A 16,619-nucleotide genomic window follows, 5' to 3' on the forward strand; every position below is an offset into this window, starting at 1 on the left:
AGACTGCAGTGATGAGCAATGATAGTTAATCATCATGACAGACAACTTGGTGCAGTGACTGCTAAAAGGGGTCTGCTATTTGTGTCTTGTTTTATTAAGACTTTAAATTTTAGTTTTTATCGTTATTGCCACCAGGGTTGTCGCTGGGGCTTGGTGAGGGCGCTGTGAATCTGCTACTTCTGGTGGCCATGTTTTCCCTTTTTTCCTAATTTCTCTAAAATGTATTTTATTTATTTATTTTTAGATAGAAATTGAGAGAGTATGGGAGGATAGGGAGAGAAAGATACCTGCAGACCTGCTTCATCACTTTACTCATGAAATTGACCTCCTGCAGGTGGAGAGTGGGGCCTCGAACCGGGTCCTTGCACTTGGTAATAATGTGCACTTAACTGTGTGCACCACCGGTCAGCCCTCAACTTTTAAAAATTGTTTTGAGAGGTGTGGTCCAGGAGGTGGAGCAGTGGATAAAGCACTGGATTCTCAGCCATGAGGTCAGGAGTTCAATCCCCGGCAGCATATGTACCAGAGTGATATCTGGTTCTTTCTCTCCACCTATCTTTCTCAAGAATAAATAAATCAATTCTTTTTTTAAAATTGTGGGAGTCGGGCAAGTAGTGCAGCCGGTTAAGCGCATGTGGCACAAAACACAAGGACCAGCATAAGGATCCCGGTTCGAGCCCCCGGCTCCCCACCTGCAGGGGAGTCGCTTCACAGGCAGTGAAGCAGGTCTGCAGGTGTCTGTCTTTCTCTCCCCCTCTCTGTCTTCCCCTCCACTCTCCGTTTCTCTCTGTCCTATCCAACAACGACGACATCAGTAAGTACAACAATAAAAAACAAGGGCAACAAAAGGGAATAAATAAATAAATCTTTTAAATTTTTTTCCCTTTTGTTGCCGTTGCTGTTTATCGTCGTTGGTGTTATTGTTGTTGTTGCTGTCGTTGTTGTTGGATAGGACAGAGAGAAATGGAGAGAGGAGGGGAAGACAGAGGGAGAGTGAAAGACAGACACCTGCAGACCTGCTTCACCGCCTGTGAAGGAAACCTCCTGCAGGTGGGGAGCCGGGGGCTCGAACCCGGCCACTTACACCGGTCCTTGCACTTCGCACCACATGCGCTTAACCCGCTGTGCCACCGCCTGGCTCCCATAAATAAATATTTTTTTTAAATCTTAAAAAAAAATTGTATTGAGAGAAAGAGCATTGAGGTATCACTCTAGAACATGTGATTCCAGGAAGCAGACTCGAGGAGGACCTCGTGCTTGGAGGGCTCGGCTCCCTGGCTCTGGCTGATGACCCAGGAGTGCTCAACATACTGGTGGCTGAAACGGGGAGTCTGGGGTACTCAGCATCTGTCTTAATGTGTCCTCGAGAACCTTTCGACTAAGTTGTTGACACACTGTGGTAGCAAAAGTTATATGGGGCTAGAGTGAGAGTATGAGGGTTATGCAAAAGACTTTCTGTCTGAGGCTCGGGTCCCAAGTTCAATCCCCAATATCTGAGCCAAAACTGAGTGGCACTGTGGTAAAAATAAATAAATAAATGGCCATATTAAATTGGGGAAAACAGTGTTTACCCTGATATGTAAGTTGCAACCATGTCAGAATGGCCACAGGGAAGCTGTCCTGCCTAGTGCCCTGAGGGTTTGGTTACGTTCCCATGGGCCTCATGGAGCCGGGCTTGGGAGACTTAGTGTGGCCCGATTCTGTCCACCTGGAGCACATCTAAGACGTGTCGGCCATGTCCTAGCTGTGAGCTGGCAGTTCTGTTCTCGGATGCCCAGGGGACCACAGAGAATTAAATGGCAGTGGCCCACGTGGGACCTGGGCCGAGCCGTCACTTCATCCTGAGGGTGGCCAGAGGTTAGGCAGGTGAGCAAAGGGACCTTCAGGTGTGGGGATGTTGGTGCTGCTTCAGGAGGGCTTGGACCGCAGCTAGAAAGAAGGTCAGGTTGCCGAGCAGGAGGCTAAGTGTGGGCCTATAATCTCAGGCCCAGAAGATGGAGGTTGAGTCTGCACCCTTTCCTGAGGGGCTGGACAATAAGCGGTGTGTTTTAAGCTTTTCTTCCCCTTATCTGTATTTATTTCTTTTATCGCCACCAGGATTATCCCTGGGGTTTGGCACCTGCTTGATGAATCTACCGCTCCTGACAGCCATTTTTCTTCTCTCCTTTCTCCCTCCTTTATTTTTAGCAGGACAGAGAAAAATTGAAAGGGGACGGAGAGAGACACCTGCAGCTCTGCTTTGCTGCTCACGGAGCTTCCCTACCGGTGGGGGTGGGGACTTGAATCCAGGTCCTTGTGCATGGCATGCAGTTAACTGAGTATGCTGCCACTTGCCCCCCCCCCCCCCATTTTTAAGGACTGTTGATTTTTATGACAGACCAGAATTTTGACCTTCTGGCATCTGCAGTGCCAAGGGCATGTTGTCCTGCCTCCCTATCTCAGTGAGAGGCTTACAGAGGGCAGCATCCCCAGACGTGTGTCGCTGGAGCCCAGGCAGTGTCTGCCAGCTTTTCTGATGCCCGTTGGGTTAGGAGCAGCGTGGTGGTGGCACCCGGGACCGTGAGCTAGGGAGCGGGTGGCAGGAGAGGTGTGTGTGTGGGTAGTTGGTTCAGAGTGTTTTTTAAGAGTCCCAGGTGCAAGTGTCCAGTGGGCAGATGGAGAACTCAGGGCAGGAATGGAAACTTCATCAGAGAGGACTCTGCTGTCCTCAAAAAGTCTCACCTAGCAGGAAAGAAAGATTGGCAAGGGGCTGGGTGGTGGCGTACCTGTTTAGGCACAAACGTTACTGTGTGCAAGGACCCGGGTTCAGGTCTCTAGTTCCTGCCTGCAGGGGAAAGCTTCACGAGTAGTGGAGCAGTGGTGCAGGTGTCGTCTCTCCCTCTCTATCTTCCCTCCTCTCTCAGTTTCTGTCAAATAAGAAAAGAAGAGGGGCCAGGCAGCGGTTTAAGCGCACATGGAGCGAAGCGCAAGGACTGGTGCAAGGATCCCAGTTCGGACCCCTGGCTCCCCCACCTGCAGGGGGGTCGCTTAATGAGAGGTGAAGCATGAGAGGTCTGCAGGTGTCTGTCTTTCTCTCCCCCTCTCTGTCTTCCCCTCCCCTTTCTATTTCTCTCTGTCCTGTCCAACAGCAACGACATCAGTAACAACAACAATAATAACCACCACAATGATTTAAAAAAAAACAACAAGGGCAACAAAAGGGGAAGAATAGCCTCCAGGAGCAGTGGATTCAGGCACTGAGCCCCAGCAATAACCCTGGAGGCAATCAATCAATCAATCAATAAGTAAATAAAATAAAGTTTAAAAAAAAAGAAAAGAATGGCTGCAGGGAGCAGAGGTGTCTGGGGTCTCAGCTGCGGTCTGTACACCTGGTGCAGGTGTCTGAGGGTCTCAGCTGCGGTCTGTACACCTGGTGCAGGTGTCTGAGGGTCTCAGCTGCGGGTCTGTACACCTGGTGCAGGTGTCTGGGGGTCTCAGCTGTGGGTCTGTACACCTGGTGCAGGTGTCTGGGGGTCTCAGCTGTGGGTCTGTACACCTGGTGCAGGTGTCTGGGGGTCTCAGCTGCGGGTCTGTACACCTGGTGCAGGTGTCTGGGGGTCTCAGCTGCGGGTCTGTACACCTGGTGCAGGTGTCTGGGGGGTCTCAGCTGTGGGTCTGTACACCTGGTGCAGGTGTCTGGGGGTCTCAGCTGTGGGTCTGTACACCTGGTACAGGTGTCTGGGGGTCTCAGCTGCGGGTCTGTACACCTGGTGCAGGTGTCTGGGGGTCTCAGCTGTGGGTCTGTACACCTGGTACAGGTGTCTGGGGGTCTCAGCTGCGGGTCTGTACACCTGGTGCAGGTGTTGGTGGTTGGGGGGGTCAGGTCCTATGGATGTGTGACACCTGGTTACAGTCACATGCATGGGCTCACCTGTGGCAGTGATGACTTGGTCTCTGTTGTAGGTGACGGTGGACAAGTGGGAGCCATTGCTGAACAACTTGGGGCACGTGTGCAGGAAACTGAAGTAAGTGCAGAGCTTCCTGCCTTTCATGGCCTTTCCCATGATTCCATGTTGATACCTTCAGGTAGAGCAAACACCAAAAATTACTTATCTGCTGATGTAATTTTATGTTAAAATGTTATTAACAGGAGTCGGGTGGTAGCGCAGCGGGTTAAGCGCAGGTGGTGCAAAGCGCAAGGACTGGCATAAGGATCCCAGTTCGAGCCCTGGCTCCCCACCTGCAGGGGAGTCGCTTCACAGGCGGTGAAGCAGGTCTGCAGAGGTGTCTGTCTTCCCCATCTCTCTTCATTTCTCTCCGTCCTATCTAACAACGATGACAACAATAATAACTACAACAACAATGAAAAACAAGGGCAACAAAAGGGAATAAATAAAATATTTTTTAAAATGTTATTAACAAAATTGTAATAACTTTGTTTTCTGAATGTTACTAATATTGAACATTTCGTGTGGAAGAATTAGGGCTGTAGAATCTATTTTATTTTGCTAACTTACTATTTTTCTAGGGTTTGCTCAGAGCAGTGCTCAACTCTGGCTTTCAGTGGTGCCAGAGATTGATTGACTAGACCAGGGACTGAACCCAAGGCCTACTACTAGGCTGTTTCTTGCCCCTAACATAAGTTTGGGGATTCTAGGTTTCTCTGAATGTAACAGGTTATTTTGTTTCTTGGCGTTTAGGGTGTACTTTGTGAGAACTCCAGCATTTCTTTCCACATTGACTACAGAGCGTTTTTCCCCCACAGAATTTATAGGGCACATTTCCCATAGCAGCTGGAAGTGCTGTCTAAAGTGACTGCTTTGGGGCAGGAGTAGATAGCATAATGGTTATGCAAAGAGACTCTCATGCCTGAGGCTCCAAAGCCCCAGGTTCAGTCCCCTGCACCACCATAAGCCAGAGCTGAGCAGGGCTCTGGTAAAACCCAAAAATAAATAAAGTGACTGCTTTGAAGCCAGCTCTGCTTATAGTCACTTTGATAGGGGAGGGTTTCCCTCCCTTAAAGGAGGTCTTGCTGTTGGCGGGGGTGGGCAGACCTAGATCCAAGGGTCAGGCTCAAGTTCCAATCTCCTGCCTCACATGGGGGTTCAGAGTAGAGGGGGTACAGCTCCTGTCTCTGCGGGGTGGGCTCAGCACCCTGAACAACCCAGGCTTTGCTCTGCACCCCCCATGGCCTAGGCAGGTGCTGACTCAGGTGCTGAGACCCGGCTCTTGGTACGGACGAGCTGTCCCCACTAGATGAACGCTGTGATGTCCTGTGTTTTCATGCAGATGAAAGCAGGTTCCTTAGTCTGGAACCTTGTGCTGGTTGCTCTATCTGTCCTCACTGTCCCTCCTGGTCTTCTCTCACAGGAAGTATGCAGAGGCGTTGGACTATCACCGCCAGGCTCTGGTGCTAATTCCTCAAAATGCGTCCACCTACTCTGCCATCGGGTATATCCACAGTCTCATGGGCAACTTTGAGAATGCCGTCGACTACTTCCACACGGTATGTCTTCTGTTTGACCTGACTGGTCTGAGAGACGGTTTCCACACAGTATGTCTTCTGTTTGACCTGACTGGTCTGAGAGACGGTTTCCACACAGTATGTCTTCTGTTTGACCTGACTGGTCTGAGAGACGGTTTCCACACAGTATGTCTTCTGTTTGACCTGACTGGTCTGAGAGACGGTTTCCACACAGTATGTCTTCTGTTTGACCTGACTGGTCTGAGAGACGGTTTCCACACAGTATGTCTTCTGTTTGACCTGACTGGTCTGAGAGACGGTTTCCACACAGTATGTCTTCTGTTTGACCTGACTGGTCTGAGAGACGGTTTCCACACAGTATGTCTTCTGTTTGACCTGACTGGTCTGAGAGACGGTTTCCACACAGTATGTCTTCTGTTTGACCTGACTGGTCTGAGAGACGGTTTCCACACAGTATGTCTTCTGTTTCACCTGACTGGTCTGAGAGACGGTTTCCACACAGTATGTCTTCTGTTTCACCTGACTGGATGTGAGACGGTTTCCGCTTGGTATGTCTTCTGTTTCACCTGGCTGGTCTGAGAGACGGTTTCCACTCGGTTGCGAAGGCCTCCTGTCAGCAGTATCTTGCCACTGCAAATGGCTTGGGGCAGCCCTGAGTCCTATGCTTTCCCCAGAGGAAAGCACATGCGCACTGTGCATTGGTTTTCACACTACACGGCTGTGGGGCTTGCGCATGAGCAGAATGTCTGTCGACCCTGTGAACTAGGTGTTGTGTCCAGTTAGGGAGGCATAGGTGCCGGGATAGCCTGAGGGTACTTCTTCCCGAGCTAGTGCTCTCTGGGTTGGAGAGAACTCAACTGGAGCTGATCTAGGCTGCTGTGTGGGAGAGGGATCAGGAACGCGTGCTGCACCAACTTCCGCAGGAGATACACTCTGGAACTCTCGGAGCCGGAAAGCAATTTCCAAGTGTCTTTAATCAGAAGAGCAGCTGTTTTTATACTCTCCAAGTAGGGTGGAAACAGGATGTGATATAGAGAGGGTGGAGAGAAAAGTGACTGGTGAAAATCAGAGTGTGACAAGGAGGGGGCGGAACAGGCGAGAATCCTATAACTGAACCACCAATGCCCTGGAGTGCTTTATGTAAAAGTGATTTATGTAAATAGACCAAACCTTTGGATCAGTAAATCCCTATATAGCCATATGGATAAGAAGAAGCCAGGGGGAGATGGCAACTACCCAACACATAGGGAGTTCCGGTCCATCTGCTATGGTCAGGTGAGTCTCATCAGTCACGTTTACACTGTGCCGAGGTCTCCAGTGTGCACCACACCAGCGCCGTGTGCCATGGCCTCTCCAGTGTGCACCACACTGGTGGAGCAGACAGGAACTGAGCACTTGCTCTGGAAGTGGGGCTCTGGAAGTGGGGCGTTGGTGGACCAACCTGACCCAAGACTGAGCAGGCCTCCTCTGAAAAGTACCAGCGGAGTATTGTGAGGGGAGGTGTGCCATGACCTCAGCTCAGTGAGGCCCTGGGAGAGCCAGGCCTTCCTGCCTGTGGGTGATGATGAGGGCAGTCTACATTACCCCAAGGAGGGGACACCATCCTGCAGGTGCTGCGTCCCATCAGCTCTGAGGCACCTTGGTGAAGAGATGCAGTCAGTTTAACTTTGACACCAGGCACTTTGACTTGGTGCTGATACGAAAATGCACGTGATCTTGCTCAGGGTTGACTTGAATCACTTTCGTGCCCTGTTGCCAGTGTCCCTGCTTACCCACGTGCCCTGCCCAGCTCTGCTTCCTTAGGCTGAGGCTCTGACTGCATCTCCAGGAAGTGTCTGGAGCTCGCAGACAGCACCCGCCGTCCACAGCTCCTTGGGTCCCTTCCCGTCTGCCGCCGCCATGCCCATCTTGCCCACACCATGCACTCTGGACCCTCCCTCACCACTGCGCTCAGCTGACAGCAACAGTCAGAGGCCGCCAGCTACAAGGCGTTCCCGTTCCAGAGAGGCTGGGGTTTGAAAATTGTGCATTTGGGAATCAAAGAAAGAGTAGCATATGGTTTAAAGTCTCGTCTGTGAGTGATAGACTCACAGCTGATTTTCAAGGGTGGGGGACAAGTTGCAGGTGAGATGAAGTCGGAAGGAGTCACTGGAAACAGGCCGTCCTGCTTGTGTGGCGATGTGAATGCTGTACCTTCTGTGCCTTCAAGAGCACGGGAGACTTACGGGGCTCTGGACGTCCAGCTCCAAAGTTCTTTCTGCCGGAAGGGCGCTTCAGCAACAGGAGCAGTCACCCCGAGCTCCAGTTACTACTTAGCCTCTGGCAGGTGGCCCTCTTACTGGGCCCCTTGGGGGTAGGAGGTGCTGTCTTGTAGTGACCACGCTGATCTTCCCGCAGGCACTTGGGCTTAGGCGAGATGACACGTTCTCTGTCACCATGCTTGGCCACTGCATTGAGATGTACATCGGGGACTCTGAAGCCTACATTGGTAAGATGAGCATCATTCTTCCCATCAGTCATTTGCTTTTCGAAGCAGTTGCTTGTCTCTGTTCAGCTTCATCAGGTTCTCATGTCTGTTTCTGAGTTTATCTTTTTTTGTTTTTGTTTTTAAGATTTTATTTATTTATTCATGAAGATAGAAGGGGAGAGAGAGAAAGAACCAGTCATCACTCTGGTACATGTGCTGCCGGGGATTGAACTCAGGACCTCATGCTTGAGAATCCAGTGCTTTATCCACTGTGCCCCCTCCCAGGCCACAATCTTTTTAATCTTTATTTTTTTAAATTCTCTTTATTTATTTATTGGATAGAGACAGCCAGAAATCAAGCAGGAAGGGGGAGATAGGGAGAGAAACAGAGAGACACCTGCAGCCCTGCTTCACCACTCGTGATACTTTCCCCCTGCAGGTGGGGACCAGGGGCTCGAACCTGGATCCTTGTGCACTGTAACATGTGCACTTAGCCCGCCCCTCTTTTAATCTTTCTAACTGTACTGAGAAATGCCGTGGTGGGAGGGACACTGTGGGAATCAGTGAGTTGTAAGTGTCAGTGCTGCTTGTGTGCAAGATAGTCAGAGTTGCTGGGAAAGTACGATGGTTTCAGTTCAGTCTGGTGGTGGCTCCTGGTTAAGTGCATATATCACCACGCACAAGGACCTGGGTTCGAGCCCCCGCTCCCCACTTACAGGGGGGAAGCCTCACAAGTGGTGGAGCAGGGCTGCAGGTGTCTCTCTGTCTCTCCCTCTCTCCCCCTCTTTCTCTCTGTCTCTCTCCCTCTCTCCCCCTCAATTTCTCTCTGTCTCTCTCCCTCTCTCCCCCTCAATTTCTCTCTGTCTCTCTCCCTCTCTCCCCCTCAATTTCTCTCTGTCTCTCTCCCTCTCTCCCCCTCAATTTCTCTCTGTCTCTCTCCCTCTCTCCCCCCCTCAATTTCTCTCTGTCTCTCTCCCTCTCTCCCCCTCAATTTCTCTCTGTCTCTCTCCCCCTCAATTTCTCTCTGTCTCTCTCCCTCTCTCCCCTCAATTTCTCTCTGTCTCTCTCCCTCTCCCCCCCTCAATTTCTCTCTGTCTCTCTCCCTCTCCCCCCCTCAATTTCTCTCTGTCTCTCTCCCCTCAATTTCTCTCTGTCTCTCTCCCTCTCCCCCCCTCAATTTCTCTCTGTCTCTCCCTCTCTCCCCCTCAATTTCTCTCTGTCTCTCTCCCTCTCTCCCCCTCAATTTCTCTCTGTCTCTCTCCCTCTCCCCCCCTCAATTTCTCTCTGTCTCTCTCCCTCTCTCCCCCCTCAATTTCTCTCTGTCTCTCTCCCTCTCTCCCCCTCAATTTCTCTCTGTCTCTCTCCCTCTCTCCCCCTCAATTTCTCTCTGTCTCTCTCCCTCTCTCCCCCTCAATTTCTCTCTGTCTCTCTCCCCCTCAATTTCTCTCTGTCTCTCTCCCTCTCTCCCCTCAATTTCTCTCTGTCTCTCTCCCTCTCCCCCCCTCAATTTCTCTCTGTCTCTCTCCCTCTCCCCCCCTCAATTTCTCTCTGTCTCTCTCCCCTCAATTTCTCTCTGTCTCTCTCCCTCTCCCCCCCTCAATTTCTCTCTGTCTCTCCCTCTCTCCCCCTCAATTTCTCTCTGTCTCTCTCCCTCTCTCCCCCCTCAATTTCTCTCTGTCTCTCTCCCTCTCCCCCCCTCAATTTCTCTCTGTCTCTCTCCCTCTCTCCCCCTCAATTTCTCTCTCCCTCTCTCCCTCTCTCCCCTCAATTTCTCTCTGTCTCTCTCCCTCTCTCCCCCTCAATTTCTCTCTGTCTCTCTCCCTCTCTCCCCCCCTCAATTTCTCTCTGTCTCTCTCCCTCTCTCCCCCTCAATTTCTCTCTGTCTCTCTCCCTCTCTCCCCCTCAATTTCTCTCTGTCTCTCTCCCTCTCTCCCCTCAATTTCTCTCTGTCTCTCTCCCTCTCTCCCCCCTCAATTTCTCTCTGTCTCTCTCCCTCTCTCCCCCTCAATTTCTCTCTGTCTCTCTCCCTCTCTCCCCCCTCAATTTCTCTCTGTCTCTCTCCCTCTCTCCCCCTCAATTTCTCTCTCCCTCTCTCCCTCTCTCTCCCCCTCAATTTCTCTCTGTCTCTCTCCCTCTCTCCCCCTCAATTTCTCTCTGTCTCTCTCCCTCTCTCCCCTCAATTTCTCTGTCTCTCTCCCTCTCTCCCCCCTCAATTTCTCTCTGTCTCTCTCCCTCTCTCCCCCTCAATTTCTCTCTGTCTCTCTCCCTCTCTCCCCTCAATTTCTCTCTGTCTCTCTCCCTCTCTCCCCCCCTTCAATTTCTCTCTGTCCCGTCGAATACAATGGAAAAAAAAGTGGCTGCCAGGAGCAGTGGATTTATAGTGCTGGCACCAAGTTCCAGCGATAACCCTGGAGGCAAAATAAAGAAATAAAAATAAAATAGTAATGAGGAAGTTTTAGAGGCGTTTTGGGATCCAGCAGTAATACAATGTAGGGCATGTCCCTCCTTAGACTTCTGTGGAATATGGTTTACGTCCATGTTCCACAGCTACGTGACACTTGATTCTTTATGGTGAGCAAATCATGAGATATTTTTGGATTAAAGTTTGTAATTGGAAACTGAGTGATAAATCTCTGTAAGGTCGAGGGGTTTATTAAGATGAATATAGGGATGTTCTGTTAAGGATGAACTTGGCACCTTGAGGCAGGTGAGAACGTCTTGAGCACTGTGCTCAGCCGGAACGTGGTCTTGAGTGAAAGCAAGAGCTGTGGCCCTCAGAGGCAAAGTTCTCTCTGTGAGGACCTGAGCGAGAAGGCCTCAGGCCAGCAGAGGCTGCGGTACTGGGACCTGTATTTAGAATTAAACATAGGCCCTGAGAGTCAGTGCGAGGAAGTCAGGTAAGTAAGGCCTGCAGAATGCTTGAGTGCTGGCGTCCCAGGTAATACAGAGCAGCTGACGGTTCTCAGGTTCTTTCCTCAGGCGGATGGAAGTGAACCGCAGTGTGACGCCACAGCACAGCTGCAGAATGGCAGCCCGGGGGCCCCTGGTCCTGGGGGGCTCCCCTTATGTTACTGGCCGTTGATGGGTCCTGACAGGCACGTCCAAGGGATGTGGCCCATCCACCAGCCTCCTGCCGCTGCCTCTGCCACCCAGCTCAGAGACATCCCCCTGCTTGAGGCTCCCACCTGCTGGCGTGCCATGTGGTCTCCCAGTGTGGCGGGCAGCTGGTACACGCTGGGGCCTCAGCCAGCAGCTCTCGCCCAGGGCCTCCTGATGGCCTTGGGACACCAAGGGGTAGAACCTGTCCCCAAGCTCAGGACCACATTAGAGGGAAGCTACGCAGACTCAAGCATTAGACTTAACAGCTTTGTGTGGGAGGGGCAACCCACGGGCCTTAGTCCAGAGTGCATGCCAACAGACAGGGTACCCTGTCCAGCAGGCTGGGAGGACAGCACAGAGGTGAGTATGATGCTGTCTCAGCAGAATATCGCACAGAGAACTGGCTGTCAGATGTAGACAGAAGAGACATACTGATTGTCCCCGGAAGGTCAGAGCAGTGACTGCCTATCTCTGTGGGGGAGGGAGTGCTCCTCAGGGAGGGGCAAAGTGGTGTCTGGAGCTGGAGAGGTGGTGGTCACATGTGCTGAGCAGGTAGTCACCATCCCATCCACGAGAAGACATTTCTGTTGTCACTGCACTTAAAGTCTCAGCCTCCAAGGAGGCACAGATGTCGGGAGCTTTCTGTGTGCAAATGTGAGAACTCACAGCTCTGCACAGTGCACAGCACGCTCACTGAGGCTTGAGAGCAAAGCCAGAAGCCTGGGCTGCCGCCTGCGCTGACTCAGTAGCCCTGAGGCCTGCCCAGTTCCAGGGCTGAGGGGTCCAGCGCAAGAGGCTGGGGGCGGCCTGCCAGGCACTTTGCCTCTTCTCACAGACCGGACTGCAGGCTGCCGTGCAGGCCCTTGCCTGCCACCGGAGGAGACAGAGCTGCCCGGAAGCTGTGGGAAAGTCGTGTGTCACTATGCCAGAGTGACTCAGTTCCGGCCTCATTCCTTAGACTCTGATATGTGGAGGAGAATGTACTTCCCCCACTATCATGTGTGTCGCATTGTACTTATGAGAGACAGAAATCCAAAGGGAAGAGAGGCAGGAGAGATGTCTGCAGCCCTGCTTTGCTGTTTGGAAAGCTTCCCTGCAGATGGAGTCTGGGGGCTTAAGCCTGGGTCCTTGCACATGGGTGACATGTGTGCTGAACCTGGTGCGACACCACCGGGCCCCGCTTTGGCTTTGTTGCATAGAACTTGGGGCCCATTGCGTCCGCGGGTATTGGTACCCGTGGAGTTGCAGCCTCTTACAGAGCACAGCAGCGACTCGCTGTGTTAGGGCTAGTGGCCATCAGTCAGTCGCCATTCCGTGGGTTTAGTGTGCGTGCTTTAGCTGAGCGTCTGCGCCTTTCTGTCGGCTCTGGAACCCACCGCATACCCCCAGATACTGAAGGACAGAAGCTGACATCCTGCGCAAGGGCCAGTGTCAGGATCCCGGTTCGAGCCCCCGGCTCCCCACCTGTAGGAGGTTGCTTTGCAGGCGGTGTGGCAGGTCTGCAGGTGTCTGTCTTTCTCTCCTACTCTGTCTTCCCCTCCTCTCTCCATTTCTCTCTGTCCTATCCAACAACAACAACAGCTATGACTACAACAAGGGCAACAAAACAGGAAAAAATAGCCTCCAGGAGCGGTGGATTTGTAATGCAGGCACCGAGCCCCAGCAATAATCCTGGAGGCAAAAAAAGAAGCAGCAGCAGCTGATGTCCTGAGGTGTAACACGCAGTCCTTGTCTGTCACGGGTGGGACAGTCATGTGTGGGCCCACGGCCTTGGCTGGGGCCGGAGCTGGGGCTGGGGGCGGCTCAGCCACGCGGCCCTGGGCTACATGTGCTTCCCAGGGTCTCCTGCCACCTCCCTGAAGATACAGATGGAGAAAGGAAGAGATGGGGCCTTGCCCTCGAGCCGTTCCTATGCTGAGTACCCTCGGACTTGGGTGACTGAGACTCAGAAGCGAGGGAATGACAGGTGAGTGCCGGGATTCCTTGTTCTTACTGTGTGTTTCTTTCTAGGAGCAGACATTAAAGACAAATTAAAATGTTATGACTTTGATGTGCATACCATGAAGACACTCAAAAACATCATTTCACCTCCGTGGGATTTCAGGGAGTTTGAAGTAGAGAAACAGACTACAGAAGAGACAGGGCTTGCGCCACTGGACACTCCGAGAAAAACCCCAGATTCTAGACCTTCCTTGGAAGAAGCCTTTGAAATCGAAATGAACGAAAGTGACATGATGCTGGAGACATCCATGTCTGACCACAGCACGTGACTGCACTGGGGCTGGTCGGCAGAGGTGGACGGTTCTTCCTGGGAGTCCAGGCTGCGCCCACGGGGAGCAAGGCCTGCCTCCAGTCTTGGGCGGCGGAGCTTGGCTGCAGGCGTTCTCCTGAGACTAAAGGAGTCCTGTGCAGCGGAATAAACAAGGTGAAACCTCTGTTAGCTGCTCCCCCCCCCCCCAGTAAACTTTTGTTTTGGACTAATTTTAGTTTTACAGAAAGCTACTGAGAAAACTTCCGTCACACACACACACACACACACATGCGCGCGCGCGCGCCCCAGCATCTTATGTCCCGTGGTAACTGAATCCCGTGGTGGTGAGCTACCAGCACTGCAGACTTTACCTGGAGCACAGCTGTTTCACCAGCTCCTCTTTCTGCCCCAGCAGCAGGTCACTTTTTTTTTTTTAATTAATTTATTTATTTTCCCTTTTGTTGCCCTTGTTGTTTAACATTGTTGTGGTTATTGATGTCGTTGTTGTTGGATAGGAGACATAGAAATGGAGAGAGGAAGGAAAAACGGGGAGAAAAAGACAGACACCTGCAGACCTGCTTCACCGTCTGTGAAGGGAACCCCGTGCAGGTGGGGAGCTGGGGGCTCGAACCAGGATCTTTATGCTGGTCCTTGTGCTTTGCGCCACATGCGCTTAACCCGCTGCGCCACCCACCACCCGACTCCCTAGCGGGTCACTTTTGTCCTCGCCTTCCATCATCTGAACAGTTCTGAGGGGTCTGGCTGGGTATTTGTAGAACGCCCAAGTTGAACCTGACCTGTGTGTCTCACGACCTGGCTGAGGTCCTGGGTGTGGTGCCCTGGAGGTGAGGTGCGTGGGCTGTGGTCTGGGCCTGACCTCTAGCACCCATGGTGTGGAGCCCAGTCTGGGTCTCCCTGCTATTCTTCAGAGCTAGATGCCCAGGTTCTGTCATCCTTGGGGAAGCCAGTGGCTTCAGTACCTGGAGGAGACGCTTTGTCCTCTCTTGGAGTCTGAGGAAAAGCCACCCTCCACTCACTCCTGGTGTGTGCCTGAGCCCTGCTCCTTGTGCTAAAAGGGTGGGGGGAGGGACACACTGTCTGTCCCCTCCATTCTAAGGATCTGTCACCCATGATCTCCACAAAGCATTGAGGAGAGAGAATGATTTTTAAGTTTTATTGAAAACAAAACATGTTAGGGCATGAGAGGGAGAGAGACAAGAGTTACATTGTCACAAGGTCTCGAAAAGAGACAACCTTCAGCCTTCAACACAAAAGCCCTGCCCACCCCTGTAAGCACTCTATATTCTGGGTGGTACCAGGCCACCGCCTGCTCCCCGGGCAGTCACTGTGAGATGCACTCGGTGATGCTTGGTGCTGCGCCCTCGTCCAAGGTGGGTCCCGCATGGAGGGGCCCAAGCGGTCAAGTGTCGGCTTCAGGAGTCTGGGCCTCAGCTGCTTCGCAAGGCCAATGCTGTCCGGCTCCGTCTGCCTGTCCCCACGAGGCAGTAAGGAACCTGCTTTCTCTCCAGCGGTCGGTGGTCTTAGTTCCACTTCAGGAATCACGTTTTCTCTGGTGTCTGCTTGTTTTCCGTGATGATTTTAGAGCTTGGGAGGTAGTACCCTCAGTGGAGCTACAGCTTGCATCCCGGCGTCATGACTGCCAGTGCGATGCTCTCCCTTCTCTCTTGTGAAGTAGGAGCTTTCTGAGAGAAGGGGAGAGAGTCAGAGCACCACGGACATTCAGCTTGGGGGTCCAGTGTAGAATGAGTGCGTATGTGCGCACTGCTCACTGTGGCCTGTTCATGGCGCCAGGAATTAAACCTGGGACCTCAGAAGCTCTGCATACAATAAATGCTTTTTAAAAATGTGTGCCACAGGGTGAGGGGCGGTAGCACACATGCAAAGAACAAGGACCAATGTAAGGATCCCGGTTCAAGCCCCCGGCTCCCCACCTGCAGGGGAGTCGCTTCACAGGCGGTGAAGCAGGTTTGCAGGTGTCTGTCTTTCCTCCTCTCTCCATTCCTCTGTCCTATCCAACAACAGCGACATCAATAACAACAATAATAAAAAAAACAAGGGCAACAAAAGGAAAAAAATAGCCTCCAGGACCAGTGGATTTGATTCGTGGTGCAATAACCCGGAAGGAAAAAAAAATGCATAGGGAGTCGGCCGGTAGAAGTGCACGTGGCGCGAAGCGCAAGGACCAACGGACGGATCCCAGTTCAAGTCCCCAGCTCCCCAACTGCAGGGGAGTCGATTCACAGGCGGTGAAGCAGATCTACAGGTGTCTGTCTTTCTCCTCCTCTCTGTCTTCCCCTCCTCTCTCCATTTCTTTCCGTCCTGTCCAACAATAATAACAACAATAAAACAAGGGCAACAAAAGGAAAAAAAAAATATTTTAAAAAAAATTTTGAGAAGTGTGTCAGCAAGGGGAGAGTGTGTTGTTTCCCCATCACACTGTGGCTGTGGCTCCTGTCTCACAGCTTCTCTTTTCCTCTTGTTTTCCCCTCAGACTGTGGCTGTGGCTCCTGTCTTACAGCTTCTCTTTTCCTCTTGTTTTCCCCTCAGACTGTGGCTGTAGCTCCTGTCTTACAGCTTCTCTTTTCCTCTTGTTTCCCCTCAGACTGTGGCTGTAGCTCCTGTCTTACAGCTTCTCTTTTCCTCTTGTTTTCCCCTCAGACTGTGGCTGTAGCTCCTGTCTTACAGCTTCTCTTTTCCTCTTGTTTCCCCTCAGACTGTGGCTGTAGCTCCTGTCTTACAGCTTCTCTTTTCCTCTTGTTTCTCCGTCAGACTGTGGCTGTAGCTCCTGTCTCACAGCTTCTCTTTTCCTCTTGTTTCCCCATCATACTGACTGTGGCTCCTGTCTCACAGCTTCTCTTTTCCTCTTGTTTCTCCGTCAGACTGTGACTGTGGCTCCTGTCTCACAGCTTCTCTTTTCCTCTTGTTTCTCCGTCAGACTGTGACTGTGGCTCCTGTCTCACAGCTTCTCTTTTCCTCTTGTTTCCCCTCAGACTGTGACTGTGGCTCCTGTCTCACAGCTTCTCTTTTCCTCTTGTTTCCCCATCAGACTGTGGCTGTGGCTCCTGTCTCACAGCTTCTCTTTTCCTCTTGTTTCCCCATCAGACTGTGGCTGTGGCTCCTGTCTCACAGCTTCTCTTTTCCTCTTGTTTCTCCGTCAGACTGTGGCTGTAGCTCCTGTCTCACAGCTTCTCTTTTCCTCTTGTTTCCCCATCGACTGTGGCTGTGGCTCCTGTCTCACAGCTTCTCTTTTCCTCTTGTTTCCCCATCAGACTGGCTGTGGCTCCTGTCTCACAGCTTCTCTTTTCCTCTTGTTTCCC

The 16,619-nt window shown here is 52.0% G+C and overlaps 1 protein-coding gene across 1 annotated transcript in view; it reads left to right on the top strand.

Annotated features, from left to right (window-relative positions):
- Positions 1 to 13,511, top strand: part of CDC16 (cell division cycle 16) — a 35,237-nt gene extending 21,726 nt beyond the window's left edge. Inside the window, exons 15-18 of the mRNA XM_007538600.3 lie at positions 3,943 to 4,004; positions 5,350 to 5,485; positions 7,862 to 7,952; positions 13,041 to 13,511. Coding sequence (XP_007538662.3) covers positions 3,943 to 4,004; positions 5,350 to 5,485; positions 7,862 to 7,952; positions 13,041 to 13,300 — 549 coding nt within the window. The 3' untranslated portion in view covers positions 13,301 to 13,511. The remainder of the gene's footprint in view (positions 1 to 3,942; positions 4,005 to 5,349; positions 5,486 to 7,861; positions 7,953 to 13,040) is intronic.
- Positions 13,512 to 16,619: the final 3,108 nt, after the last annotated feature.

The sequence above is a fragment of the Erinaceus europaeus genome (genome assembly GCF_950295315.1).
Source record: "Erinaceus europaeus chromosome 5 unlocalized genomic scaffold, mEriEur2.1 SUPER_5_unloc_1, whole genome shotgun sequence".
Lineage (NCBI taxonomy): Eukaryota > Metazoa > Chordata > Mammalia > Eulipotyphla > Erinaceidae > Erinaceus > Erinaceus europaeus.